The following is a 27,192-nucleotide window of genomic DNA, read 5'->3' as shown; positions in this document are numbered from 1 at the left end:
ACAGGGTAATCCCTGTAGGCTGAAAGAATGCCGACACTGATGTGTGAATGCTGCTCGTTATCTGCAGGTGTCAGAAAAGCCAAATTTAGGAGGTTTCAGGACATATTTGATGCCGCCTGTAATTGAATTTGAAAGACAATAACCGAGAGAGCCTTTTGTTGCGATTCCTACTAAGAATATATTGAGCTTTTTTTTAAACACATATTACAACAAAAAGAAAATCTGGCATATTGCTAATAAATTATGTCAACTACTGATGGGCAGTGTAGGAACAGATGAGAGAAGATGAATTGTCAGGTGCTTTGTATATTGTACAATGTGGCCCTGATTTGTCCAGTATGTAAGCTATAGAAATTATAAATCATTAAATGGAGGTAATCACTCTTAGTTCTTCTCTCCCAGTCCCACTAACGCATGTGATTTTATGAACCACCAGCAGGGAGCGCTGTTTCTCCACACAACAGCCAGATGAGCAAGCACTGATTGGCTCACGGGAGTCTATAACACCCACTACTGCTCGGAAGACTGAACATACAGACGTCGCCTCATCTGTACAACCAGGAGAGCAAATGGTGTGTGAACTTGTGCTAATTGATGAGCGTTTGTGTGAATGTGTGAGAGAGCACCTCTGCATCCCCGCTTTAAGTCACTGTGAGCGAGGACTGCTGCTCATATATGCAGACGAATTCAAAGTGATTCATGTTTACTACTGGAGCTTTCTCTGCAAATATGTACTGCGGTTGTTTGGTACAACAGCAGGGAGGTACATGCAAATACATTTCTACAATGCCCAGAGGGAACCTGTCTGACTGCTTGTGGTGAATCATGAAAGGTGTGTTAGTCCAGTATTGCATTACAGTACCTGCTGGGTGTCCCCCTCTGTGTAAGGCAGCTTTGTGGACACATGGAACATGACCTCTTTGTTGCGGTAGTTGCAGTAGACAGACTCAGTGCCTGTCTGCCCGTGAGTCACGTCCAACCCTCCGCGGAAACTGCAAGCACACAGAAACCATGTCTAACAAGATGCTCTCCGCCATCGCTGCGGTAGCATGAGCATCAGTATATACTGTAAACTGCGGTTGGCATCATGCTATGAAAAGCACGGCGGAGTGTTTCGAAAGCACGTTCAGGTCCTCACCCTTTAAAATTGTGCAGCTCGATTTTCTCTCCTAGAAACTCCAGGAATTCTACAAAGGCAGGACTCTCTTCGCTGTTGCCAAAGAGCTCTTCCTCTGAAGTCTGCAACCAGTTTAAAAAAAACTCATAAACATAAAGCCTTGGAGGACAAAATGGCTTCAGCAGCTACAAGTTAAAAACGCTGAGGATGATCTGCACGGTGGATCGAGTGCTGTTTGCTTCGGTGTTAACACTTATGATGCAAATAAACAAGCAATAAGGATAATGTCTGATAGGCGAACTGATAACTGATCACAAGAGGAAAGATTTGCATACCAGAGTGCCAACATGGGCGCAGTGAGCATTTTATGTACGGCGTGTTATTACAGCAACAGATCATTAGGTTCAGTAACTGGGTGCAGGGAAGTACTGGATGTGTGTTTGGCACTCAAACACACTGCATTTGCATTTGAGATTGCAGAGGTGTAACAGAGGGTTTAGAGATGGAGCTGAGGAGAGCTTGGTCAATAACGATCAGCTGAGAAGGACATTTGATTATCTGTTGTCAGTAATTAGAGAGGTGAAGTGTACACAAATGCCCGCTTCAACACACACAGAGAAACAATGGCTGAGAAGAAGCTTATTTTCTGTTTTGTTTCCTGTATGCAATACACCTATTAATCATTGTGCCTTTCATTTAGCGCCCTCCTGAATAGAAAACATCCTGCAGTGCGAGCAGAAGACCCTCACTGTCTTCTTGAGATGGCCCTTGGCTCATTTACATTGTATTTAAATTACTGCAGGCTTTACGGGATCAACGGTGCGGATCTCTACACACTGAGGTCTCCATTTGAAGGTACAAGTGCCCTCTGCAAAGCATTCAATAGCTCTTCTGCCCCCGACATAGTAAACAAGAGGGCTGTGATTGCCTCAGAAAATGAGAGGGAGCGTTGAAGACAGCCGCAGCGTCTGCGCTGGACTGAAAGCCGTAATTAAGACCGAGGATGACTGAGCATAAGCAGCTTCCTCGTGGCAATCAGAAATAACAATGTACTGTACATCCTCGTTGTTCATGGGCCAAATGCAATGAATATAAATCATGCAAGCGCTTGTACAGAGCTAGGCTTTATCACTCACCTGTCCAAATTTCTGATATATGACCCCGAACTTGAAATTGTTGCTTATCACATGTTCATCGAAGGTGACGATAAGTCTTGAAGCCTGTAAGAAAATATATACTGTAGATAAAACAGAAATATTAAAGGACAGGTTCAGAGATTTTCAAGTCAACAATATTCAGGTGCCCATATCAACACATGCTGACACATGCTGCCTGTTAAGAGAGTCCTTGCTAACATGCTTCCTGTAGTCCCTTTCACACATGCAGTCAATTCCTGAAATGTTCAGGAACATTTCCTGCATATTCTTGGAAACCTGGACCAGCAATTTCCCACCTCTAGACCGAGTAACACTGCAGGGAAAGTGCTGGTACGGCTGTGTTGTGAATGAAAGCTGTAACATTGCAGGGACGCGCACGCTTTCATGTGGAGTGAACGAACCAATCACAAGACTTGCAAACGTCACCCGTCTCGCAAGCTTGTTGAATATTAAATACATCCATTGTCCCATTTAGTCTGGCTTTGCCATAGCATGCTTGAAAAAGACAGAAATGTCCCTGAACGCAGCTGCATGTGAGAATATCTCGAGCGGCGCCTGTGTGAAAGAGGCTTACGTAAGCGATGAGGGACAAAATCCACAATCCTTGTCTTGTGTGAGAAACGTATATAAAGTTTATCTGAAGCTAATGCCAGGCTTCAGCAGTCTGAGTTAGACAAAGCGAGCTGGTATCTCTCAAAGTTCTAGAGGTTTAGTGTGAAATGTGCTCTTTTTGACAGTGTTTCTTATGGACGCCTGACTATTGCTTTGCGTAGGACTGGAAAGGGCAGCTAGCTGCAACAGTACAAACCAAACCAGGTCTTACTTTTGGATAAAGGACAGGAAAAAAGCGGTCCACGTTGACCTCCTCGCAGACAAGCTTGGATTAAAAAAAAAAAAAAGAAAAATGTCAGAATGTGGTGAGACGCCGTCAACGCAGGCGAATCTCTGCAGACTCCTCTTACCTTGGCCATTTGGACCACATTGGGAAACTCTGTCAGACAGGAGATGGGGATCACATCGTGGTGGGTTTTCAGCTTGTTCCTTGTGAAATCACAAAACAATCAGTACGCTTTCAAAGCCACATCATCATCATCATCATCATCATTTCAGATGGGAAAGAGATGATCCGGTATGGACCATCATCAAACTTCCCCACCCTCGCCTCTATTTCCCGTCCCTCCCTCCGCACCCGCCCACCCGCTGGCCTAAATAGTCCATCTGTTCCTCCGCTGTGGGAATGACAGCACTGTTGACACTCTCTCCGGCTTTATGACTCTTACGATAACACCCGTGCTGGGAGGATGTGTTTATCCAGTCAACACCTGCATTTTTAGGAACAAAAAAATGTGATTTAGCCTGAATTTGTTTCCCGCTGGTGAGGGAAGAGCTGATGTTTTAGTTAAGCCTACACATTCGTCGCCTCAGATGCGGACTTGCACAGCGAAGATTCAATTTTCCCTGTGAATTAAGCGACACCGCGCCGCACATGTACGCATAATGAGCATTACCTGAGCATTAGACGGAGATGTTCCTGGTCACCAATCACATCGTACTTTAGAGAGAACACCAGATGTCCAAGGGCGCTGTCCACTGAATAGTAATTAAAGTGTTCCTGAGGACACAGCGCAAGGATAGAGCCATTAGTATCTGTCATAAATAGAGTGTATGAAACACATGCATGCGCTCCAGTCAGCCATATCTTTCCGATCTGAGTGCCTTTTCTTCCTCTGTTGTTTTTCTACTGCAGGCAGATCAAATTTGTTCATATTATGTGCGCGTAAGAACAGGTGGCAATGCCTAATGCATCTTCATTAGCGGCAGCGTATGAGGTGCCAAACAGGGAGGCCGGTCGCTGTAAGTGGTTTGCTCAACTGGGATTCACTTATTGCTTATTCATTTCATTACTATAATGAGCAAGAAGTGAAATTGATTGTGAAATATTCTGAGAGTAATGAGGCTCATTTGAGGGAAAAGGAAGCATTTATAACGAAGGCCTTCGTGAGGGTGACTTCGGTGATATCACTCGGAGAGCAGAAAACACCTTTTCAAAGTGGAAAAAACTGACTTTATCGCTAAATAAACACGATGTTTCTATCATTATTTTGATCTGCAACCACAAGAACTGAACACGTCACGGAAAAAACTATGAACTAATTTATCTTAAAAAGCAGTGAGAAGATGCAAGAATTTTCAACTAATCAGCAGAGGAGGAACATTTGTAGAAGCACGCATTAAGCGACTGAGAAAACACAGAAAACACAGAGGCACAACAATCACATATAATCTCACAGCTAAATGTAATTTAGCAGTCCGGGCTGCATTTAATCAGATTTTGTGGGAAACAACAATTACGGAAATTGAAAAATATTGGAGAGCTTCTCATTTTGGATGCAGAATTTGTTTTACTTTGTACAATCCTAAATGAAATTCAGTGTTACAATAATACATATTTATATATTTTTTCATTTTTACTTCTACTTTGAAACTTAGGAATAAATTATGGTTTCAGAAATCATGACCATGCATGCAAAATAAAGGGTCAAATTCAAACAATGGAGCAAATTACATTTAGCCACAAGATTATTTTGAATTAAGAAATGATGATTGGTCCAGAAGCCCCTCGTTTTTCCTCTCTTAACATTGCTTTATGTTCATCTCAAGTCTTGCCTTTAATCACAATATCTGTGTTTTCATGAAAGGTCGTCTCTAAGCGTGCATAGTCTCAAATATCTTTTCAGATTTGAATTTGCTTTTACAAGATAAAACATCAAAAACAAACTGCGCATTCTGGCGAAAGTGATTCCTGTGTTGCACAAAGCGGCTCACCTTGCCCAGGAAGTGCTTCCGGTAGATCATAGCGGTTGTGTTACATTCCAGCTTGGTGCGGGTGTTCGGGGACAGAGGCTGCAGCTGCTCGGTGTCCGCTGCGTCACTCAGGTCATGGTTGGTCCCCTCGATCCAGTAACCCCCAAACTGCGGCAGGAGGATGAGCGGGAAGGGGCTTTTTCTGCCCAGCACCTGTCCAGAGACGGAAAATAACAAGGGCTGAGAAACATGGTGGAAATGTGAAAGTACTGAGGACAGAAATGAAATTGAACTAATCACACAAACATGGTGAAAAGTGATACCACTGCACATCATCATCGTACCTCATGCACACTTGGGTAGGGAATGTAGTCCTCCTCGGTCTGCAAAAGCAGAGAAAAGCTTTGTTTTCTCATCAAAGAATAAAAATAACCACACCGTCCAATTCTGTAATCCCGAGGGACGCTGTTTCACAGTAATTGCATAACTGTTATGTAATGATAATCAGTTTGGAAACTACATGGGAATCAATGCATTGCTGATCAAAGAGCTGCCATTATTTGGCACATTGACGGTTTAAAATACTGCGTTACATCAGCATCGCATCCTGTTAAATTCTTTGGCGCTAAGATTTCACCATTTCCGTCCGCAGAGCAAAGCATCAGAGGGTGTGTGATTTTGAATCCAGTCTGGCTGTTGGAGGAAAACTGATGGCGAGACTTGAGAGCACTGCATTATGAACAATACTGCGCTGAAGTAATCAGCCCGCCTGGCAGAGCGAGATATGGCGGAACCATCGTGAGACAATGACCGCACCATGCGAGTAATACTGTGTCTACATGCAGAGTCGCACCTTCAGTGGGGGAGGGAAGGTGCATCTCTGCTCATCCATCCTGTTGCCCTACAAGAGGAGAGGGTGAGATAAGGAAGCAGAGAGAGAGAGAAGGGTCAGGGTCAGTCATCAACGCAGCAGCTGGCTCTGAATTCAAAGCAGTCAACACAAATACCTACATTCAGACATAAAGTGTAATAATCATGTTCCAAATAACTGCAAACTGGGAGAAAATGATCAACCCCATTACGTAACAACCCAGTTTTCCCAAGAGATGTGCAGCAGGCAGCAAAGCAAAGTCAGAGAGGGACAGATGGAAAGACACAGAAAGAGACACATTAGACACACAGCGTGGATACCGAAAGACAATTAACGGATGCTAAAGAGCAGGCGTTTTGGAGGGACTGAGGAGGAGTGTGTTAGCACGCAGGAGAAGAGCGCTAACGAGACCTCGGAGATTAAAAAGATGCTGAGCGAACCGACACTGAAACACCCATCGGACCCGAGGCGACTGAAAGAGAGCAGAACGATGCAGAGAAAGAGATGCAGGGACACTAAATCAGGGCCAGGTGATGGCGCCTGGCGTCAAGGAAGACGATGGGGAAACCACTGCTTCACACCCCCCTGCTAAAGGGGAACATTTCTTTTTTAAATACTCAGTTATGCAAACTCTACCAGACTTTATAACATTAATATTTTTTTAACAACACGTACTTCAGCACTGCACTGCCAACAAAAAATGCAAGCTTATAAAACTCTTAAGCCGTCACGTGAGGGACTGCATGATTAAAATAAACATCCTTCAGAGGGCTTCAGAAACCAGGAGACAGTTTTTGAGGTGAGATAATAAGCTTACAGCGCTGTCAGCCGGTGTTACCTCCAGAATGTTAACAGAGACACAGCAGAGACACACGTATAATGCTCTGACAACTCTCCTCTGTAACCACCGCCGCACTCAGTATCGTTCTCATGGACAGAACGCGGACGAGTGCCGGGGCCGAGGAGAGGGCCAGAGTGCTGCAGCATTAGGAGGAGACACGCTGACTGGTTAGTTGCTTGGTGAGTGCAGCCGAGACAGGCGAAAACACAAAGGTCGACGCGTCGTCTTACCTGCATCCTCTCAATCATTTCAAATAAATCTGTGGTCTGGAGAGAGGAGGAGAATGACAGGACAATGTTTTGAGTTCATTTGTTTTCACAGCAGCGAGTCTGACTGCAGTTCAGCCCTGTTCAGCACAGTGCGTCCAGTCACAGACAAGCATCAGACATTCATTTGATTTATACTGTATTTTGTTGACCATTCCTCCTTATTGTGTTCTGGGACTGTTCAGGACAGATACTAATGGCCGTATCCTCGCACTGTGCCTTCAGGAACACTTTAATTACTATTCAGTGGACAGCAGCCTTGGACATCTGGTGTTCTCTCTAAAGTACGGTGTGATTGGTGACCAGGAACAGCTCTTTTTCCTTTAAATGTTTTTTTTCCTTTCCTCCTGACCTTATTAAAATCTAAGATGTAGAAAAGTACCGAGGTGGTAACCTTTCCCTCTGCCGAAGGCCGAGCCTGCACATTTGATGAAGGTGGAAAATTACAAAATGTGCTATTAAGCATTGATGTTACACCGAATAAAGAATTATTTCTTGTATTATAAAGGTTATGCATGAACAAATAAGCCTTTTGCTTTCCCAAAAGTCAAAACACACCAAGAAATACACAGTATGTTATTGTACATAATGAGGTTAGTTATGTTTGGGGTCAACTGGACCCCAAAGAGTTCTAACTCTCTGTTAGACAAGCTATAAAACACCACTTTTTCGACAATGTTTAAGACTTTTGGAGGGGTAATGGTGCATAAAAAATACTGCCATCACTAATCACAGATAAAAAGCATATGAAAGGTTTTACAGCTGGAGCCTCTGAGACCCCAAACAGACAGAATTTAGTAGCAATTTCCATAAAATCAGGAAAATTCAAGACATTTCCAGGTGATAAAACAGTGTTAAGTGTGTTTTTCAGCTGAGGCTCCAGTGTCCCCAGGGGGGAGCCAAACAGAGCATTATGGCTAATTGTTTCAAACATTTCTGTCAAATGCAGGAAAACTGCTGTCCCATCACTCCGTGCTGCACAGTGAGTGTTGCAAAGTTGGTAAATTGCATCTTTTTTGTCCCCATGTCTTGCAACACTACCACAGGTTTACATTTACATTAATCAGCATTTTACCTGGCTGCAGCATGTGAGCTCTCCCTCGTGGTTTGCCTCACTATTACTCGGTCATGTGTGACCGACTGGCTTTCCCACGTTAAACGCCTGCCACAGCTGTTGGGCAATGGTCCTTTAAAAGCTCGCATACAAAACCTCCGTGCATCAGTTGAGCATGACGACTCTAACTACTGCCGAAAACGCTGAATTACAACAGTCCACGCAGACGTCGGCCTGGAGTCGCTGAAAGGTTCAGCCAGTGAAGCCTGACGGAGTCAAACAGTTTGTGTACAGAGCAATCTTGTCTGAGCTTTCAGTGTGAGTATGAGTAAAGTCCTCCACCATGTGCAAACAATAGTCTGCCACAAACCCTGAAAGCAAATAACCGCAGCCTCAACTACATTAACCAGAGGTTAGAACAAGAGGAGCTGTGCTGTTGAGCTTCATATTATATTTGGATTTAAACAACAGCATTAGTCACTGAAAGAAACGCCTGATGATAGAAACGTTCCCCACAGACAGAGATTTTTCCTTCAGCTCACGACTTCAGTAAACAAGAAACGTGAACTGTCAGGTTTTGCATTTGGAACTTTATTCTCAGTTCGGGGAGGCGGTTGTCCAAGCCTCTGCTGAAAAACGCTGCCAAATTCCCTCTCTAGTTTCTCTAGTGATGTCCTCCATCCAGCCTGTCTCTACAGTAAAGCTACTTACATGGCTGGGCTTCTTCCAGTGTGCCTTTGTCACTGCTGGAGCACTGAAGTGGTTGTCACGATTTTTAGCCATTTTAAACTTTCCTCAAACCGGCGTCGTGCAGCTTCAAAAGATGTTTCAACTCAGCCGATTTCAACAGGTCTGGATTAAACTCGCTCTGCGACTGCTGTGCCTTTGTCAAACGGCAGACAGTTGACTGTGTCCCACTGTGACGCCCGAGGAAAAGCTGCATCCCTGCGAACTGCAGCCATGACTGGCAAAGTGCTGGACCAGAAAAAAAGCTGAAGACAAGATCCACAGGCTCTCCCAGTGTGTGCTCTGAACACACAAGATTAGCAGCAAGTCTCAGGTTGCATGCAAAGGCGGCTGGTGCTGTTTGAAGTGGAGTGGTAATCCTCTGACTTGCAGGTGGAGGTGTCTTGTCTTCTGCTGATCCGTCTTTGTCACTCTCTCTGCGCAGCGTTGCAGGAAGAGATCCAAGCCACATATCCATCCACCTCTGTCTTTATCACAAACCCTCATGGCTGACAGATAGCCAGAGGTGGAGGACCACTCCGCTGCTGTCATAAACAAGCCCTGCAACAGACTCCAGATCACAGGAGAACCACATGTGTGCAGGCTCGCTTACAGCCTCAGAAATAAAAAACGAGGGCAAATGAATCAGGAGATGATCAGCTGTGAGCAAAGCGATGGGAAAAATAACCCACAAACTGCAGTGGAATCAAAGTGGAGACAAACAACCATCCATACATTTCACTGTGGCGGAAAACCATGTGCAGAGCGGAGGAGATGTGGGGATCCAGAGTGCTGGTGTGAGAACTGAGACCTTTCATAACGAGAGCTAATGGGATCGTCATTACGACAAGAGGCAAATTAAATGTGCGAGACCTCCCCTCTCCTCCAGACGTCTCAGGTGCAACTCACAGAGCTCATTAAAACTTAGACCGGCTCCAGGAATATCAGAGGGACAGTGGGGCTTGTCTGGCTCTTAGCTCTCCAGCTAATGCACGGTTGTTTAGGGAAGGAGCGTCATTACAAATTTATGGAGGGCTATAAGAATGAGGCCTGAAGTGACAAGACAGATACTGAAAAACACTAAATAGATACTGAAAAAGTTAGGATGCTCTGTGAAACATATATAAAACATGTGGAAAGCTCCAAAAACACCTGTTTTGATCATTCCACAGGTAAACAGGTTCATTGGTAACAGATGTTAGTATCATGATTGGGTATGAAAGGAGCATCCTGGAAAGGCTCAGTGGTTCACAAGCAGGGATGGAGTGAGGTTCAGCACTTTGTGAACACATGATTGGTTAAAGGATAGTACTACATGAGCTCAGGGACACTTCATGTGCAAATGATTGCGTTCTGTTTTTATTTATATTTAACACAGCGTCAGAGTCGGGGCTGCGGCTTGTGACGTTGAACTGTACAGCAAACCCAGAAAATGATGACTGTTTGCTCGTGTTTGTGTTTCCTCTCTCACAAACATGCCACATTGTTCATATGACAGCATAGCAGAGCGGTTTGAATTAAGCAGTGACCAGAAGACCTGCTGGGGTTAATTGCAGATTGACCTGGTTTTCACATGGCTCTGATTAAAGCGATACGCTCCTCTGAGTCTTGCCCCACTAAGCCCTCATCATACTACAGTACATCACATTACCATGCTGTCCCTCAATGTGCTCAGCAGATATGTTCTGTTTCCTGGAGTCCAAATGAAAGGGGGTTGAATAAAATGGGGTTACGCATATCAAATATGAAATATAACAGCATTTTAAGCGCCGCTAACATCCCTCGATAGTGCAGGGGAGCAAATGTTCTCCTATCTGTGAATATAAACCCTCATGTAAGGCACTTTTCTGCTCTTTCTCCCACAGCATGTGAGGAACATTTTGAAATATCTTCTGTGCCTTTGGTGGCTGCTTCCATGTCATGCAAATCTGCTCTCCTCCTGTCTGACTAATTGTAACCAGCGAGTCTGAGGCACCTACAGATGGTGTGTGCTGCAGGGATCAGGAGTGACAGTTGAAACAACCCAATCTCCAAATTCTCCTTTAATCCCTTTCTCTTCCCACTCCCTCCGCTCGACTCAGATCAAGTCAGATTGCAACGTAAGCCTCATCCAAAGTGTGAGAGACCTTACGAAACCAATCTGACGTGAGGGAGATTGTCACCACGTTTAATCACCGCCGAGCTCGGCTTTGTTCGGTCGCTAAGTTCCCAAAATACCCCTGGCAGCTTTTTCCCGTCAGTCACTTATCTGCGGTGATGAGACGTGCCAAAAGGTGGGCATGAAGACTCTGACAGCAAGATGGATTTAATAGGCACTGTGACAGTCTAAATAGATTTACTGAAATGATTTCCTGCTTAATCATTTCCACTTTCTGCCCTTTATATCCTGCATCTGTCGCCACAGCAATTTAGTCTTTATTCACATGATATCCTCTGAAAGGAAGAATAATAGATCATGCTCAGATGATTCACAAAAGCTGAAAATCTCGAGAAATCATGAAAAACTGCTCGAGGGAGCGGGAGAAGAATTGATCGAGGCCCTCTTGCAGTGAATCTTGCAAAATGAGAGGCGGAAAATGTATCGCAAGCTAAAAGAGACGCTTTGGAAGAGCAGAGATTTTACCTTATCAACAAAAAAACGACAAAAATAGTTGATTAGTTTTAACTGACGCTGAATAACAGCTGAACCCCGCACAAAGACCGAAGATTAAACATTAACGACTTTCCAATTTGGTGACATACTGCATCTGAGACAACAGCGGGGGCGAAGAAGTTTGTCTTCTGATAAAAAAGAAAAAGAAAAGACAATTGCTGAGACAGGCTGTATTTTGTTTGCTTTGATGGAATCAGACTTGTTAAGCTCCGACTGAGAAACTGTCAGCATCAGGCTGACAATTTCCTGCTAAAAATAGATTTCCATTAATTGAATCAGACACGGAGCTCTGTGCTCTCTAATTACACAAGTTAAACAAAAGAAGACGGGAATAAAAATCAAAGTAACAGCAAGCAGAGAGTCTGGGTCTAACGGAGAAAGTGCATCGGGACAGGAGCAGGCGTGGAGACGAGATGAGCAGAGACACCTCGCAAACATCGCAGAAAGAAAGGTCACACAGAGGTCCATCAGATAAGATCAGGGGTCAAAGTGCACAACCAGCCCCCCCTCGTTCTCCTCCTACCTTGTGGAATGGTGAGCTGCTGTAAGGGAGTGTAGGCTGGAACAGCTGGGGCTCTAGTGTTGCAGAAATTCGGGGGTCACTCCCATCTTGTTTCCTGCAGACAGAGGGATGCAGAGGGAACATTCAGTCGGAAAAGGTCACTCGGTTTGAGATCAAGCAAGAAGGACATCAAAAGGTAAAGCCTCAGGAAATGCTGCTGGTCTCATTTAGCAACAGAATTCATTTGTATGGACCGGTGGTCTGAGGCACCGCAGTGGCTTCAAGCCCAGAGTGATTATAAAAATGACCCATTCTGCTTTATTTATGTCTCTGGGAGGAGAAGCTCATAAAGAGATAAACTGTCACACTTTCAGACATGAAACAGGACTCAAATTTACAGCACTGCAACAAGCAATTCAGATGAAGATCTCTGAATGAAGCTCTGCGTTATTTCTCACAGGGAATCCTCTATTTCATCTAATCTGCAGTGCCCTGGTGAGAGAGGGTTAAACCTGGTGCCCTCACACCTAAATTCAGTCATTTCAAGTCTAAATTAAATATAATTACATAATATATAACATAACTGTCAACATAAAAGCTACGTCTGACACTTGCAATAAGTCAATATATGCGTTCTCCACCGTGAACGTCGTTCCCGAAAGATGTCGCATCGTATTCCTCTGTGCAGGTTCTTCATTTCTTTTAGTGCATAAGCCGCTGTTCACAAACACTTCAGGGATCGAGGGACGCAGTGCCATAGTTTCACATTTATTCAAAGACAGCGTCTCTCTTCTGAAACGCAGCAGAGAAACACATTGCTAATGCAAAATTGAGCAATACTACTGTCACGCATCCTTTGCTCTAAACTCAATATCTCCACCAGCTTTATTCCCACAGGATCACTGATCAATACCCCTGCTGAATATGGCGCCCTATTGACACTGACAACTGGCCAGTTTGCGCAATAGGCTTTCAATTTGTTTGATTTATTCAGTCTATTTCAAACACACAAAGTGATCGATCAGTACACGAGTGGATCTGAAATGATCATAAAGCTGTGATAATGCAGAGTGAAAGGCTGCAAATTGCTGCCTGTGATGATCACAGAAGGCTGCAGCAGCCGCTATGAAATATGCATCACGTCTCTCCGTCCACAAGGTGCTGTGAACTCCAGCAGCCAAGAGGCACCACATGCAAATATCATCCAATGCATTCAATAACTCAATGAGACAACTCTTGAACTTGAAAACTAATAATGTTTCAAGTGGACTGTGTTAGAGAATGTATGGAGCTGTGCCGGTCTGGTGCTGAGGATGTAGATTAGATAAGCAGCTGCTCGTGAGGGACACTGACCGAGATGGAAATCTGTTTTCACGTCCAGTCAAATATAAGTGCAGAAAAGAGAGCGTGGATCATTCACGCACATCTGCCTGCCGCTACACAACCAGTGAATCCTCAATCAAGGAAGGTCCTGCATCATCCACAGGAAGTGGGAACAACTGTGAATATGAAGCTTTTCTCAGCAGGCTCAGAAAAGGAAACGAAGGAGGCGAGGAGCCCCAGCAGCAGCTCTCCCATGGGAGACCAGCGTACGATAGGGCATCAGCTGCCCTGAACTCTTAATTGGAACTGATGCACAATAGATGGATGCATGACACACACACACACACACACACACACACACACACACACACACACACACACACACACACACACACACACACACAAACATTCATGTGAAACAGTTGGTTTGAATTGGATATTGCACTATATAGACACAGAGGTAATACTTGTGAGAGATCTAAAGTATATATACAGTAAAACAGCACAAAAAACACAGTCCACGATGAGACACACCATCTAAATCCCAGTCTGGCAGCATCAGAACACACATCAAAGTAAAGTGACAGGAGAAACGTTCTGCTGCTGACACACATCACACGCTGCTGCTGACACACACACACACACACACACACACACACACACACACACACACACACCTGCCTGCTCTGTACACAGCGTTACCACGTAAGCCCTCCTTGCAGATCAGTTTGCAGCTCTAAGCCACGGCTTCATCCCAACACCACAACAAATTACATAACACACCCCAGCTGGTTAGCGATGCACCACAGAAAGCAGCCGTGCGAAGGAGTCACGGCGTGTCATCCGGGCGACCTGATGTCCTGCGTGGAGCCGGGCTGCAAACTTACTCACACGGTGGCGGCTGTGCGCTGGGAGTCCGGACAGTGACCAGCACTCGGGTAGATGACTCACTGTCTACGCTTCTCCTCCAGTTAAGCGTCTCTCTCTCTCTTTCACAGTTATCTCCTCTCTCTCTCTCTCTCTCTGTGCTGGCCTCTGTTTACTCTTCTCTCTCTCTCTCTCTCTCTCTCTCTCTCTCAGCTCACTTGCTGCTCTCCATCAGTTGTTCACCTGCTGGCCTCACTCTCAGCTCTTTAGACTGCCGCACACTCCCGGGCGAGCATCCTCTCTGCCGCTCATCTCTCCTCCCTCCCTCCTCTCTCTCCTCCCACTCAGTCTCTCACAAACACATATGTGCTCTCCAGTTGTCACTTCCTCCATCTCCGCCCTCTTTGTCTACTCTCACGCTCACACATACACACACACGCACGATGTGGAATTTATCCGAAACCCCGCACTCTGAACCACGCGCCCACCCCCAACCAACGCCACCCTTAACCCCTTCAAAGCAGGAGAACCTCCCCCATCATCCATCTCGGGGACGATTGAAGCGTGCCGCTCAGAGAGAGAAGGGAGCGCAGGGCTGATTAAGGTAACGGGGGTTGCCTTCAATCCCCACGCTGCCTCACGAGCCAGCTAGGGCTGTTGCCCTGGCAACCACATCCGCCACGCGTGGAAAAAAAAAAGTGCCACCCACATACACGTTCATGTTCGTTATGATATGACCTGAACAAGTGATTATGTCTAACATTAAGCTCCCAAAGGTGAGCAGGCACTGCAGCCTCCTTAATGCTCATTGTGCAGGATGAGAAAGCGCGTGGAGAGGTTTTTAATTACTGTAATGAGTCTCATTCAATCCCCAGTGAGCATGTGCCTTTTCCTGCACTGAGCTACCATCCGCCGTTCCCAGCAGACCTGTGACTAATGTCACCAATAGTGCGCTTTCCTGCTAAATCCCTGCTAAATAACACTGTATGCAGCAAGAGTGCCGACTGATCTCTGCCCCAGACTTAAGTGTTGTGCACATATGAGAGAAAGGCATATATAGTGTATATATTTATGTTTATTCTATTTTTTCATTGTTACTTATCACTGAATTCACCTTTCCCCCTGTGCTTTTGACTCTCGAGCTGCTGTAACAAGTGCATTTCCCCTGAGTGGGATTAAGAAACTTTATCTTACTGCATCTTATCTTATCTGTATGTGTGTGTGTGTGTGTGTGTGTGTGTGTGTGTGTGTGTGTGTGTGTGTGTGTGTGTGTGTGTGTGTGTGTGTGTGTGTGTGTGTGTGTGTGTGCACGCATGTGTGTGTGCTCTATGTGTCAGACGTGAAGAGATAACAGGGGATTACAGAAGAGTCATCATACTGTGCACCATTTGGAGCTGCCTATTGTGATAAACAAAACAAATAATCCTCTCACTGTCCAAAGCTTACTCCCAAAAAAATGCATTATATCACTGGACGAAACTTTGACATTGTCCAGATTATCAGTAATTTGCCGAGGTGTCCTGCCGGAGCACAACATTAATCTGTCTTTATCTCTCGTTTAAACCCTTGAGCAAAGACTGCACACATCACATATGAAGTTCATTTTTTCTGCAGGAGCTCAGTGTGGGGGTAAAACAATGAAACAGTTGTCTGTGAGGGCTTTTTTTTTTCACATAACAACACATAATCGGATAGAGAGCAGGCAGATTTTGCACATTGAGTGGTGTTTTAACACGGATCATCATGGCCGGCTGCTGTCGAATCGAAGCCACGTGCACGTGGACAGTCTGGGACCTCACCAAGGACTCGACAGTCTCGCATGCTGACGGAATAATAAGTAAATAGCAGGACAAGAAGAAAATCCTGAGTCATGTGAGCTTTACTTTTATCTCCTGAAGATGCAGATAGTTGATTTTAAATTGACAGTATCCTCCCTGTTCCAGTGTCCTCTGCAGAATCCCACACTAAATCCCTCCTGCTGGCCCCCGCTGCCAGGGATTCCCATCCCATTAGCCTGGTGAAATGGCCTGTGGTCACTCCCCTCTCCTGCCCCCACCCCTTATCCCCTGAGAATCGCTGTCCTGAAATTTGCCCGTCCCCTCTCACTGCCTCTCTCGCTTTCAGATTTTTCTTTTTTTTTTCCAGCTACGTCTCAACCAAGAGGAGTTAGGTAATAATGCAAGACGCCGGCTCAGATAATGGCTAAAGCTAGCCGGATCCTTTAAATCCCAAAGGATTAGAATAAGACACATCAAGAGTCAGCAACTCTGTGTTCATTGTTCATCAAGTTTCATCAATCTATTCAAATTCACACAAATACAAGTGAAAGCTCCTGATTCAAACTCATGTTGTTATGCAAAATCAGGCCAGCGAGCAGGTAAGAGTGCAATCTGTATGTGTCTATAGGAGGCAACCAGCCAGCGGCCCCAAAGGACAGTCGCAGACGCATTATACACCAGCAACATGTTAGTGGTCTCCAGCAGGCAAGATGGCTGCTATTCTGAAATATGGATGAGTGGTTATTTATGCATAAGCATTGAGTGTCTCCCACAGGTTGAGATTTAATTAGTGGTGATCGACCTCAGAGGGGAGGACGGGGAGCAGGGACCTGCAAGCATCACTGAGCCACAAGAGCCGGCTGAAAATCAGAACTGAATTTATGAGCTGTTAAATGTACATTAATTTAGTGCACATGAGCGCGTGATGCAGGCACAGTCTACTGTACTCGCTTTCAGCTGCATCCCTGCAAAGACAAAAGTAAGTCATAGAAATATTCAGAATCTGAGTGACGACCCACGTCAATCAAAACGTTGACTGCGGAAGGTCTGACGGCCTCCTGCTGCTTTTAGATTTGCTAAAATCTTGCCTCCAGTCACTCTTAAACAAATTGGCTGTGTTTAATCAAGCCCGCGGTTTGTTTGCAAGGCAAAGTAGGAGTGCAGACTCCTAACTTTCGCACAAACTTTACATCCCCACCACGATTTCTCTGCAGCACACCTGAACCCCACTGTGACTGTGATTGTGACTGGTTTCATAATCATGCAGCACTTTCTGTTTTTTTAGCATCTTATTTTCAACTGGGTAATGGGGCTACATTAGGGGGGTTTGCAGCAGACATGAAAGGTAAGCATGTTCCTGGTGATATTAGCTATGACCTTGTTTTCTCTCCTGTTTAATCAGCCCAGTTGGCTCATGTAGTGACACACAAAGTAAACAGTAAACAATGTCCATGCTAGTTATATCAGCCCAGAGCGTTTAAATCGTGTTTTTCTTTGCATATTTAAAATAAAATTACTCAGTGTTTATATTGTGTAACCACTGCAGCTTTAACCATTTCACAAATACACAGAGTTGACAATGAGTTGAGATATGGAGTGAATAGATGTTTATGAAAGACTAAGAGTCATCAGCCATGCTAGCAGCTCTGCGAGGCTGGACTTGGCACAGCGGCGCTGTGGCTAAACGTTAGCACGATAGCATGTTCAAAACGACAACGCTAACTTGCTGATGTTTAGCAGGTCCTGTCTCGGTTTTGCTTGCTAACCTTTAGCTCTTGGCCCTAAACACAGAGTACAGCTGAGGCTGATGTGAATGTCATTAGTTTTGCAGGAATTTGGTGCTAAATCAAAGTATTCAGTCATCAGAACATAAAATCTTGGCCTGATGGCGGCACTAGATGAAAAGTTAAGGAGTGAAGAAGGTTACTTATTCTTATTCTGTACCAAATTTCATAGCCATCCATACAAAATTTGTGTGAGATATTTCACACACACAAAAAAAAAATGCCAACAGGCTGTTGGCGTGAGAGTAAAAGCCTGGGAGTTCATCCTCCTGGCACCATGAATGAATGTGCCACATTTCACAGAAACCCATCCCATAGCAGTTGAGATATTTCACTAAAAGTGGCTTTAGAGCAAAAGTCAGTTTTTAAAAGATATTTCAGACTGGACCAAAGAGGCGGACTGAGTGTCTGTGGCTTTAAATCTTTAAATTCAGGACTGGAATACGTCTAAATGGACATTTCTCATGCTTCCTGAGTAATATGACCTCGCCTCCTTGTGAGCATCCAGGAACTGAACCAGAGGTTTGACCTCAATTTAAGTATAAGCACTCTCGACAACCTTGCAACACAAGTTATTTAACAGTAAGCCGTTTATAATGTGTGTGAAAATTCACTCCAGAGGTCAGACATCAACACGCTCGGCCGCGCTGCTGGCCGATCTCGTTTCCACCGTGTCAGCGTAAATTACGCAGATGACACTGAAGAGCTCAGATATTAGGAACTGACCTCCCTCTAAGATTTTTTTCAAATTCATCATGATGTAGCGACACCTGCTCCCTTGCCTGCTGTCAGTCCTCCAACAGCCAGAGATATGAGCGACACATGTGCAGTGAATTACAACACAAATAGAGTGTGGAATTGCCCTGTTTTCAAGGTGCCCCCTCAGACTGACCTGAAGTACTCAAACAAATGGGAGGATGATTGGCTCTGGTGTGAAACCACAACCCTCAGCGGTGCTTGTATCACTTACTTGCCTTGTGTGTGTGCGTAGCTGCATTTTGAGCCTCAAAGGCAATCTTTCCACATAAATGATCTGCTTTCCACTCAAAAATGTTTTTGGTGGAAGTTCAGGAACATAAATCTACTGCATAACCCTGTGAGTCCGCTCTACTGTATCCTGGTATCTTATCTTGTGTGTGAGAAGGAAGTAACAAAAACCCAATCTGTTTTGGAGAACGGGAAACCTTCCAGGCCCTTTTGTCCTACAGCTATAAAAGTTTCTGGTGCCACAATCAGACAAAAGCAAATATTGGACATAATTCAAAAAGCAGATAAGTGTGAGAAGCTGCTCGTTCCCCGGGGAACCAAACCTCTAAAGGCTGTTTCATACAAACAGCCGGAAATGGAAATTCTATTCTGTGTCTCTTATCAATCCACTAGAACACAACTGTTTTTAAATGAAGGTAGGAGCACGTTTTATGCTGCTCTACACTTTTAATGGCAAGACTAGAAAAACACAATGAAAAGGAATGATAAATAATAAAACATGTACAGAATCGGATTCGTGAGGAGACTCTTTGATGGGTTCTCTTGAGCCTACGTCTCCCCTGACAGCTGGCCATGTTCAGTATGCATTAAAAGGCCAGGTACGGCAGGTGTCTTTGAATAAAGCATGTTCGCTCCACCAAGAGGTCCCTCTTTCCAGCTTGCTTATCTCTCACAATGTCACTGTCCAGATTTCCTTGGAAACACACCCCCTGGGGAAATCACACTCACGCGGACGCCGCAGAGCCACCGCGGGATCGTTTTGTGCTCTTTTGTGTTGGATGTTAGCGCTTGTAGAGTATTCAGTGACATTAAACTTCGTCTATGAGGCGTGCATCTCGCTGCTCAATCAAGACAAGATTTTAATCATGCAGAGATTTCCTCTCCCACGGGAGAGACACACCAGGAGGAAAGCGGGGAAAAGAAAATCCTCTTCCTCCCTCTGGCTCACCGCGTCATCCTCAGCATGACAGGTGTCAATAAACAGGCTCCGCAAGGGATGTACAAATCCCCAAAATGTACACCAAGGGATATACCCATCCACCTGAGGCCCTGATTACACTGCAGCTGTCTGAAGGCGAAGAAGCGAACTTTAAAAGAGCTGGCAGAGCAACTTTGCCACCGAAAAGCTCCAAGAATCAGATCAAGTAAAAGGGAAATGTCCTGTCAAAGTTGCCTGGCACTCGCCTCAACCTTCAGCAGCCCGCCGTCATCTGAGCTTTGTGTTTTTTTTTAAGACATCTTGTGCTGGTGCTGAATGGTGGATGACATGCTCGGATTTGGATTATTGAGACGGGTAGAACCCTGGGCGAGCTTGTCACTTTGGTGCTATATTTGGTCAGACAGCAGGAGACTCACAGAGAGACAGTCTAGTCTGATCAGGCTTGACAGTTTGCTCTCCCACTATGTCCGCTCTTCCAGACAACTCAGCTTGACATGCACAGATGAGCGTGCACAAGCAAACTGACACCCGGCTGGGCTTGGCGGCGCGGCGGCGGTGAACGCGCGCGCGGAATCGACACACAGAGGATGATGCAGAGTGACATCTCACGGGAAATCAGCGAACACAAACAGAGGAGTGTTTACAGCGACACCTCGTAGGTGTTCATGGGCACAAACATTGCACAAAAGATCAAACGGGCCTAGAATTTAGAGAGCATCATAAAAATAGAACGACGAATGGCAACCCACGGTTTGGAAAAAATAGCGAGGTCACTGAGCAGCATTAAAATAACCGTTTTTTGGAGCGCCATCACACAAAACAATAGATATTTGATCCTTCAAAAAAATGAAAAAAAAAACTCACTTTGTCCCTGCAGAGATGGCGCATGAGGAAAAGTCTCTTAAGATTCAGAGTCTGACAGCTTATACAACTTGAGGACCAATTGTTATTATTATTTGACTTTAATGAAAGCCGAATGCACCTGCGCTGTGCATGTCAACCTTTCACCACTAGAGGGCAGAGGTCAGCGCAACCACAACCAATCAAACGCTGCTGTGCTGCTCTGCTCAAATTTAAAGATCCCCTCCAGACATGCTTCAAAACATACACTAATAAATAACTGATAGTTTGATTACCTGCTTTAAATAAAGTCATAAAATGACACTGACGTCTCCCTCATTGAAATATCAAGAATCTATGAATATGCAAATATTTTTTATTTCAAAATTTCAACGACTAGACACAAGATGTCTCCTACTCCTACTAAAGGCCCACTCTCAGTGGATGTGCACTGGAGCGTTCAAGTTTCCAGCTCACACTTCTGCATGCTGCACTTTGTGATTAGCTCCGAACTAGCTGCAATGTCACAAAACCAATTCGTCCGTGCACGTGTTACATTCAGATTTATGGTGAGTCCAGATTAGCTTTCCTCCTTCAGCCTTGCAGTGCTGAACCCTGCACAAACGTACTGTGCACAGTGAAGCTCAAACATCCAAGATGAAAAACACACTTTTGAGCGGAGAGGCTTTGCTGGAAAAAAGAAAAGATTCTTCTTTTTTTGATACAGCATTCAAAGCAAAGGCTGATATCAGATTCTTTAACGTCTAACCTGAATTCTTCCTGGTTAGCAAAAAAAGCACTCGAGGGTGGTTCAAAAGTGCAGACCTGTCCTCAGGTGAGCTGAGGCATGGATAAGACAGCGGGATTAAAGACTGGGCCGGAAGTCATAGATGGGACAACCTGCCACAATAATGCATCGCGCTCCAGGGACAGTGAGGCGTCTGGATGTGTGTGTGTGGGAGAGACACAAAGAGAGAGGCTCTTATACAACATCTCAGTATAGCCATTATCCACACTAACCCTCCTCTCCCATTTCCTCCCATCAGGGGAGCTTAGCAAGACAGGATTACAACCAATTACAGGCCTCCCCTGGAGAGCGCGGGGACGGGGCTTGAAGATCATCTGTTTATGGCGTATGACCCACAACGACCAGATGGAAGATGGTCATTTAACATTTAATCAACAACGAGAGTGGAAGGATCAAAACGGAACAATTCCACACATTAAATACGCGCTGCAGATTAGGCGTCATCGCTCGCCGAGGACACACACAGTGAACTTACGACTGGGGAGAGAGTGTGAGAGATTACATGTGAGAAAGTGGAAATGCATGATGAAAGTGAAATTTTGGTTCTTGTAGTTTAGAGGGTCTCGCTCGAGCCCCGAGTCTGACATGCTTCCGCTCTACGAACCAGGACGGACCCTCAGGTCCTCTTTAGTTGTTACGAAGTGCAGGCCAAAGACCTTTGGCGAGGCGTCTTTTGGCTTTATGCTCAGAGCCGTGAAGTAAGAGCAGAGCAAAGTGTTGATATCTTTAAAACTTAAACCCCAGTTCTTTAGTCTGGCTTCTATAATTTATAGAAAGATACAACCATTTTTAAAGTCGATGATTAACTTTTTTTGTTTTGAAATGTTTCATTTCCTAAGAAATTTCATTTTTAATGTCTTTTATTGTTACATTCTTATCATTTTTATAATTTTTCTTGTGTGCATTAGTCTCAAATTGTTTTTCTGTTTACATTTATTGTGGTTTTTACAAGGAAATTTGTTGCCACAGTAAATACATACAATCCACAGCACGCCAAAGCCACACGGAGCACATCGAGTGCACCTGTACACACATACCATTACATGTAGCACCTCCGCATGTGACTGGTCTGTTCTGTTGAGTGATGCTTTGACAGAGAGGATGAAACTCCTGCGAAAGTGAGGCCGTTTCCAGGTCAGGGATCTGTATCTATGACCTGATGGAAGCAGTGAAGAATGGGCTGAGGCGTGTGTGAGGTCATGTGCTACGCTGTGTGCCCTGCATGTCAGGGCTTTTCTGTCGAGGTCTGAGAGGTTGGGGGTGGGGAGGCCGACAATTTCATGTTTGTGCCTACTGGGGTCAGGACAGGTAGAGGGGAATGGGCTGATCAGCATGATAGTCATCTGTAAGTACACGAATCCAGTGTTGATTTGGGGCAATTCTGGAGGAGCGCATGCATGACGGGAGGTAAATTGAATGCTAATGCACGGTTTGATTGCAGAGCCATGCGGTTATCATCAAAACAATCTTCAGGCAGGTTAAAAAGGGACTCACCAGAATTTTTTTGGCCTCCCAATTCGGAAGGGTGAGCACGGCATTTTTCTGGGTCGCACCGTTACAGTTTTGCCGTCGGACGATTTCGCTGCTCTAATTTCCAGTCACATCCTGTCCGACGCACAGAACCTGGGGGAAGGTTTCGACTTTGGCTCTCCCGGTTTTTCAGAGGCTTTCTTTGACGTCGCTGCTTTTCTTTTAAAATCTAACTTTTGTCCGTAGGCTGAACAAAGCGAAGGATCCTCTCTAAAAGCAGCTGAAATTTCTGACTCCACTTTCACTGCTGCTTCGTGATGCCACAGGTTTTGCTGTTGGAAATCGTTCCGTCCTGCTGGGAACGAACACTGATGACTATGTAATATAATTCAAGATCTATTAGCGCAGTGGGAAGGAAACTCCAAATTCATTAAGCAGTGTTTGTTGAATTCCTCCTCACTCTGAAGAAGAGCATGACTCTGACAAACATAGCTGAGAGGACCAAATGTTGAACTCTTAATGCATTTTGCTTTCCAGACCTCTTCTTCCTCTTTCTGTCATGTCACCACATCCACTCACTTCCTTTCTCCTTCTTCCTCCTCTTCACACCCACAGTTCTTTTTCATCTCCCGTGCTGTTTTGCATCCTCTTTTAGATTCTCCTCTTCATCTCTATTTTGCTGCAGTTTCTCTCCTCATCTTCCATGGCGTGAGCTGCAGTTGTTCGCTAGTGATGCAGCGGTATCCCGATGGCCAGGCTGCAGTCTCTGCTAACAAATCAAACCACTGCTAAGTAACGCAGGCCAAGCCGGTGAGAGAGATCCTGCCGTATCTTTATTCCAGAAGGCGTGATGACACTGCGGTGAGGCGGTTTAACCTGCTGCAGTCAGACAGAGGGGGTTGAGGGCTAGACACTCGTGCCACCACACCTAAGGCGTGCAGGAATGCATCGGTCTATCTGCAGTGGCAAGGTGTGCATGCTCAGCTCTCTGCCTGCCTCCACGTGCCACTCACAGCAGCAGTCCAACCTTCGCCAGCACTGCAGAGATGGCAGCACTGACTGGGTATCTGTTTCCCCACTGCTGCCCATCTGCTCCACCTTTCTCCTGCTCATTCATCTTACTTCCATCTACTCAGCGGACCGATGCACATATTTAAAGCTTACAAGGTCAGTCTGAGGAAGTGACATTGAGCACCGTCCCAGAGAGCTGCAAGCTTTCAGAACTGTGTTGTCCCGACAAAAATAAAGAGAAGGAACTTACCATATGCTTCTGGCCTTGGAGAACGTCTTGTCCACCCTAAAAAACAAAACAAAACAAAACATAAAGGTACAGCTATTATAAATGGCACTCATGAAATATTTCTTATCAAGCTGAAACATATTTCAGGCTGATTGTCTTTAACTGGTGTTAAGTTGTGTCAGAAACTGCAAAAATTGTCAAAAACCTGCTTAGCAAGTCACCAGTTCAACATTCAGTCAGCCAAGTGCTTATATCTCCACGGTATCAGCACATACGACTGAACCCTGCACTCACAAATAGTTTCCACACTTCTCTGCAAGTTCTCCCAAACTAATCCAAGTGTGGAGAGGGAAAGTGTGCAGAGGGATAATGGCCCATCACATTACAGAAAGTCCACTGAACTGAGGGAGGTTGGTTGTGCAGTGGGCTGCGCTACCCTGAAATAACTCCTGCCATCTGTTGAGGTCGCGTTTCCAGCGAAGAAAGGAGGATTACCAGCCCTGTGTTTTCCTGAGACAAAATGAATCTTGTCCTGGTTTGAATCCAACACTTTGAGGCTCATTACTCTCTGACTGTCAAGAATAAACTATCATCCATCCTGAAGTCACTCTAGATAAACAAGTTTAAGCAGCAATCAGTGAGAACCAGATGCTTCGGTGTGCTAACTCCTAAGATGAGAATGCAGGGCACTCTTTCTGCCAGTAGGTGGCACTGTGCGTGTGCAGGACAAGTAACAACCTCACGTCTGACAGGTGGAAATCATGACAAACTGTGTCCTTCCCTCTGCCCATCAACCAGAAAGACATTCATCATGATATCCACAAGGCAACCCGACACGCAGAGAGGATCAGATGCTTTTTCTCTGCCTCTAATTGGAAAATATCACCATCATAAACACACGGCTCAGCTTCTCTTGGGATGCAGCTCTTGACTTCTCTGGCATCGACAAAGTGGATATGCGATACTGATAACTGTTGCCCAGTGAGTGACTCATGTCTGCAGGCCTGTCTCTTGTGATAACTGGTGATGGTGACACGAGGAAAAGGGAACATGTAGTGTGTCTCTCCGGGCTCCTGCAGCTGCCTGTGCTGTCGGACACTGACCCCTCAGAAATTCTCAGGATGATATACAACCAAACAGCACAAAGGTAACAGAAATTAAAGTTGAATTGATGCAGTTTGTCCCCTTGCTGTTGGACCCATCTCCAATGACTGTATGTCCAGCTTCACCCTTCAAGCCAAAACTGCTGACTGCTGTCCGCCCTGTGTCTCCCAGGAGAGCCACCATAGTTCAGACTTCTTACTCATCTTCCTCTGGACATGATTATATTGCATGACACAGCAGCACCAGAGGGATAAAACAACCAGTTCTGGAAAGAGAAGTGACTCTTGCTGTATCAGAAATATGAGTAAAAAGCAGACTGAGAGTCTGCAGGCAGGCCAGAAGCTCTGTGAGGACGCACTGTGGTGCTCTGAGCTGAGTGCTAATGTCAGCATGCTAACATGCTTACAGTGACATTAACACGCTGATGTTTAACAGGTTAGTTCGATGTGTTAGCATGCTAACACTAACCATAAACAGCTGATGCTAATGGACTTGGCAGCGATTCAGTGGTAAACCAAAGCACTGGACAAATGGCACAAGTAGAAAACCATGAATGACTCCACTGAGATTTTCCACAGGATAAGTGAAACCTTTGACCTGCTGGTGGTGCTAGAGGGAAGATCAGCGGATCACCGCAGTCATCAGGATTCCTCCTCTGGACTCTGTGGACATCTGTACCAAATGTCACGACTGTATATGTGTGTAAATATATGACTGCCCCTAGAGTCTTAGCACGATGGCTAAAAAGCCAAGTCCCACGAGTCAGCCCACAGAAGGAGCTTTTGTTTTCATTCATATATTTTTTATTATCATTATGAGAAATCCCCCAAAAAGCTCAAATTTAGGACCAGGAGTGAAAAAGGTCGTATTTCTTCTTTTTTGTGAGAAATTCTCAAAAGAAAAATGAAAGCTTCGAACTTCCTCCTTCTTAGAAAACAGTGCTGGTGAGAGGAAACAGGCCCTGGGGGGGTTTGTTTGTTCACTGTACTGAGAAGTCACCAATCAACAGACTTTTGTTGTTACAGTAGGCCGTCGTGTGATTCCCCTCAGCGCTGAAGATTGCTCATCATTTTCAATCCAAGACGTCTGTGTGACATACAGCGTCGCCGAGATGGATTTTGAGCTGCTGCTTTATCTCAGATCTACCACCAGGGTTGATTTCTCTGAGCCTGACAGACATGTATGTGCAGATAAATCCGAACTCCACCTTAAGTGGAATGCACACTGGTCCTTGGGAGGGAGCCAAAACACTTTCTGTCGGCTCCGCTCTCGTGAAGCTGAGTGTGAGGAGGGGAAAAGCTGTTTTCCTATTGCATCACAAAGAATAACATTTTCTAAACCTCATCCTGTGCTGCTCACCCATTCTCAGGTTTCATGGAATTCCCATCAAATGAAATCAACCGGGGTGTGTCTAGATTATTGGGTAAAGGCGCTGAACTGAAGCACAAAAGCCAATCGAGGAAATGCGCAGGAAAATGTACCCTGAGGTACGAAGCAGAACATGACACCAAAGAGCCGAGACCCATCAGCATGCTCAGACAGATAAGAGATAAATTTGTCAAACATATGTTAGGATGATGACATGAACACGCTCGTATCCTTTCTTGTGCTAAGCTGCTAAAATCTACATACGCGTGCACTTGTCTGACATCTTGCTACAAGCTAAAGAAGGGCCGTGTAAGCCGTCTGAGGACACAGAACAAGGCTGTTTTCAGACAGGGGACAAGACATCTGAATATACTGTGGAATCTACAGGAAAAGCTGCTTGCCTTAATTCCTATAAATCACTTTAGATCCAACAATTTATCTGCACGCTTCATGAAGCGCTTCTCATTAGATGTGCGGACGTGGTGCTTCTAATCAAAATTTAAATATCATTACTTATTATTACACCCAACAATTATTCAATTCCCATCAAAAAGAAGCCAAACTGCCGCCTGAGCGACACAAGACACATGCCACCACAAAAGCAAAGCATACCTGGACTAAGCAGGTCAGCGGCAAACAGCTTGACGTGGAAAACTCTCAGCCTTATCAGCAGGACAAAGAATATTCTGTC

At 45.1% G+C, this 27,192-nt stretch overlaps 1 protein-coding gene across 26 annotated transcripts in view; it reads right to left on the bottom strand.

Annotated features, from left to right (window-relative positions):
* The window catches only part of rap1gapa (RAP1 GTPase activating protein a), a 55,348-nt gene that overhangs the window by 8,813 nt on the left and 19,343 nt on the right, over positions 1–27,192 (bottom strand). For 9 of the 26 annotated variants that reach the window (XM_070969302.1, XM_070969277.1, XM_070969300.1 and 6 more), the window contains exons 2-13: positions 24,051–24,086; positions 12,014–12,107; positions 7,022–7,057; positions 5,933–5,980; positions 5,424–5,462; positions 5,101–5,292; positions 3,783–3,886; positions 3,237–3,315; positions 3,098–3,151; positions 2,254–2,337; positions 1,139–1,239; positions 863–992 (exon numbers count right to left, since the gene is read on the bottom strand). In XM_070969302.1, coding sequence (XP_070825403.1) covers positions 863–992; positions 1,139–1,239; positions 2,254–2,337; positions 3,098–3,151; positions 3,237–3,315; positions 3,783–3,886; positions 5,101–5,292; positions 5,424–5,462; positions 5,933–5,980; positions 7,022–7,057; positions 12,014–12,107; positions 24,051–24,086 — 997 coding nt within the window. Of the gene's footprint in view, positions 1–862; positions 993–1,138; positions 1,240–2,253; positions 2,338–3,097; positions 3,152–3,236; positions 3,316–3,782; positions 3,887–5,100; positions 5,293–5,423; positions 5,463–5,932; positions 5,981–7,021; positions 7,058–12,013; positions 12,108–13,992; positions 14,537–22,813; positions 23,772–24,050; positions 24,087–27,192 lie in introns of those variants that run through there. The other 17 variants (XM_070969292.1, XM_070969297.1, XM_070969282.1 and 14 more) reach the window with 13 other exon arrangements.

The sequence above is a fragment of the Chaetodon trifascialis genome, chromosome 8 (assembly GCF_039877785.1).
Source record: "Chaetodon trifascialis isolate fChaTrf1 chromosome 8, fChaTrf1.hap1, whole genome shotgun sequence".
Taxonomy (NCBI): domain Eukaryota; kingdom Metazoa; phylum Chordata; class Actinopteri; order Chaetodontiformes; family Chaetodontidae; genus Chaetodon; species Chaetodon trifascialis.
This window is presented reverse-complemented; position numbering and strand designations above follow the sequence as displayed.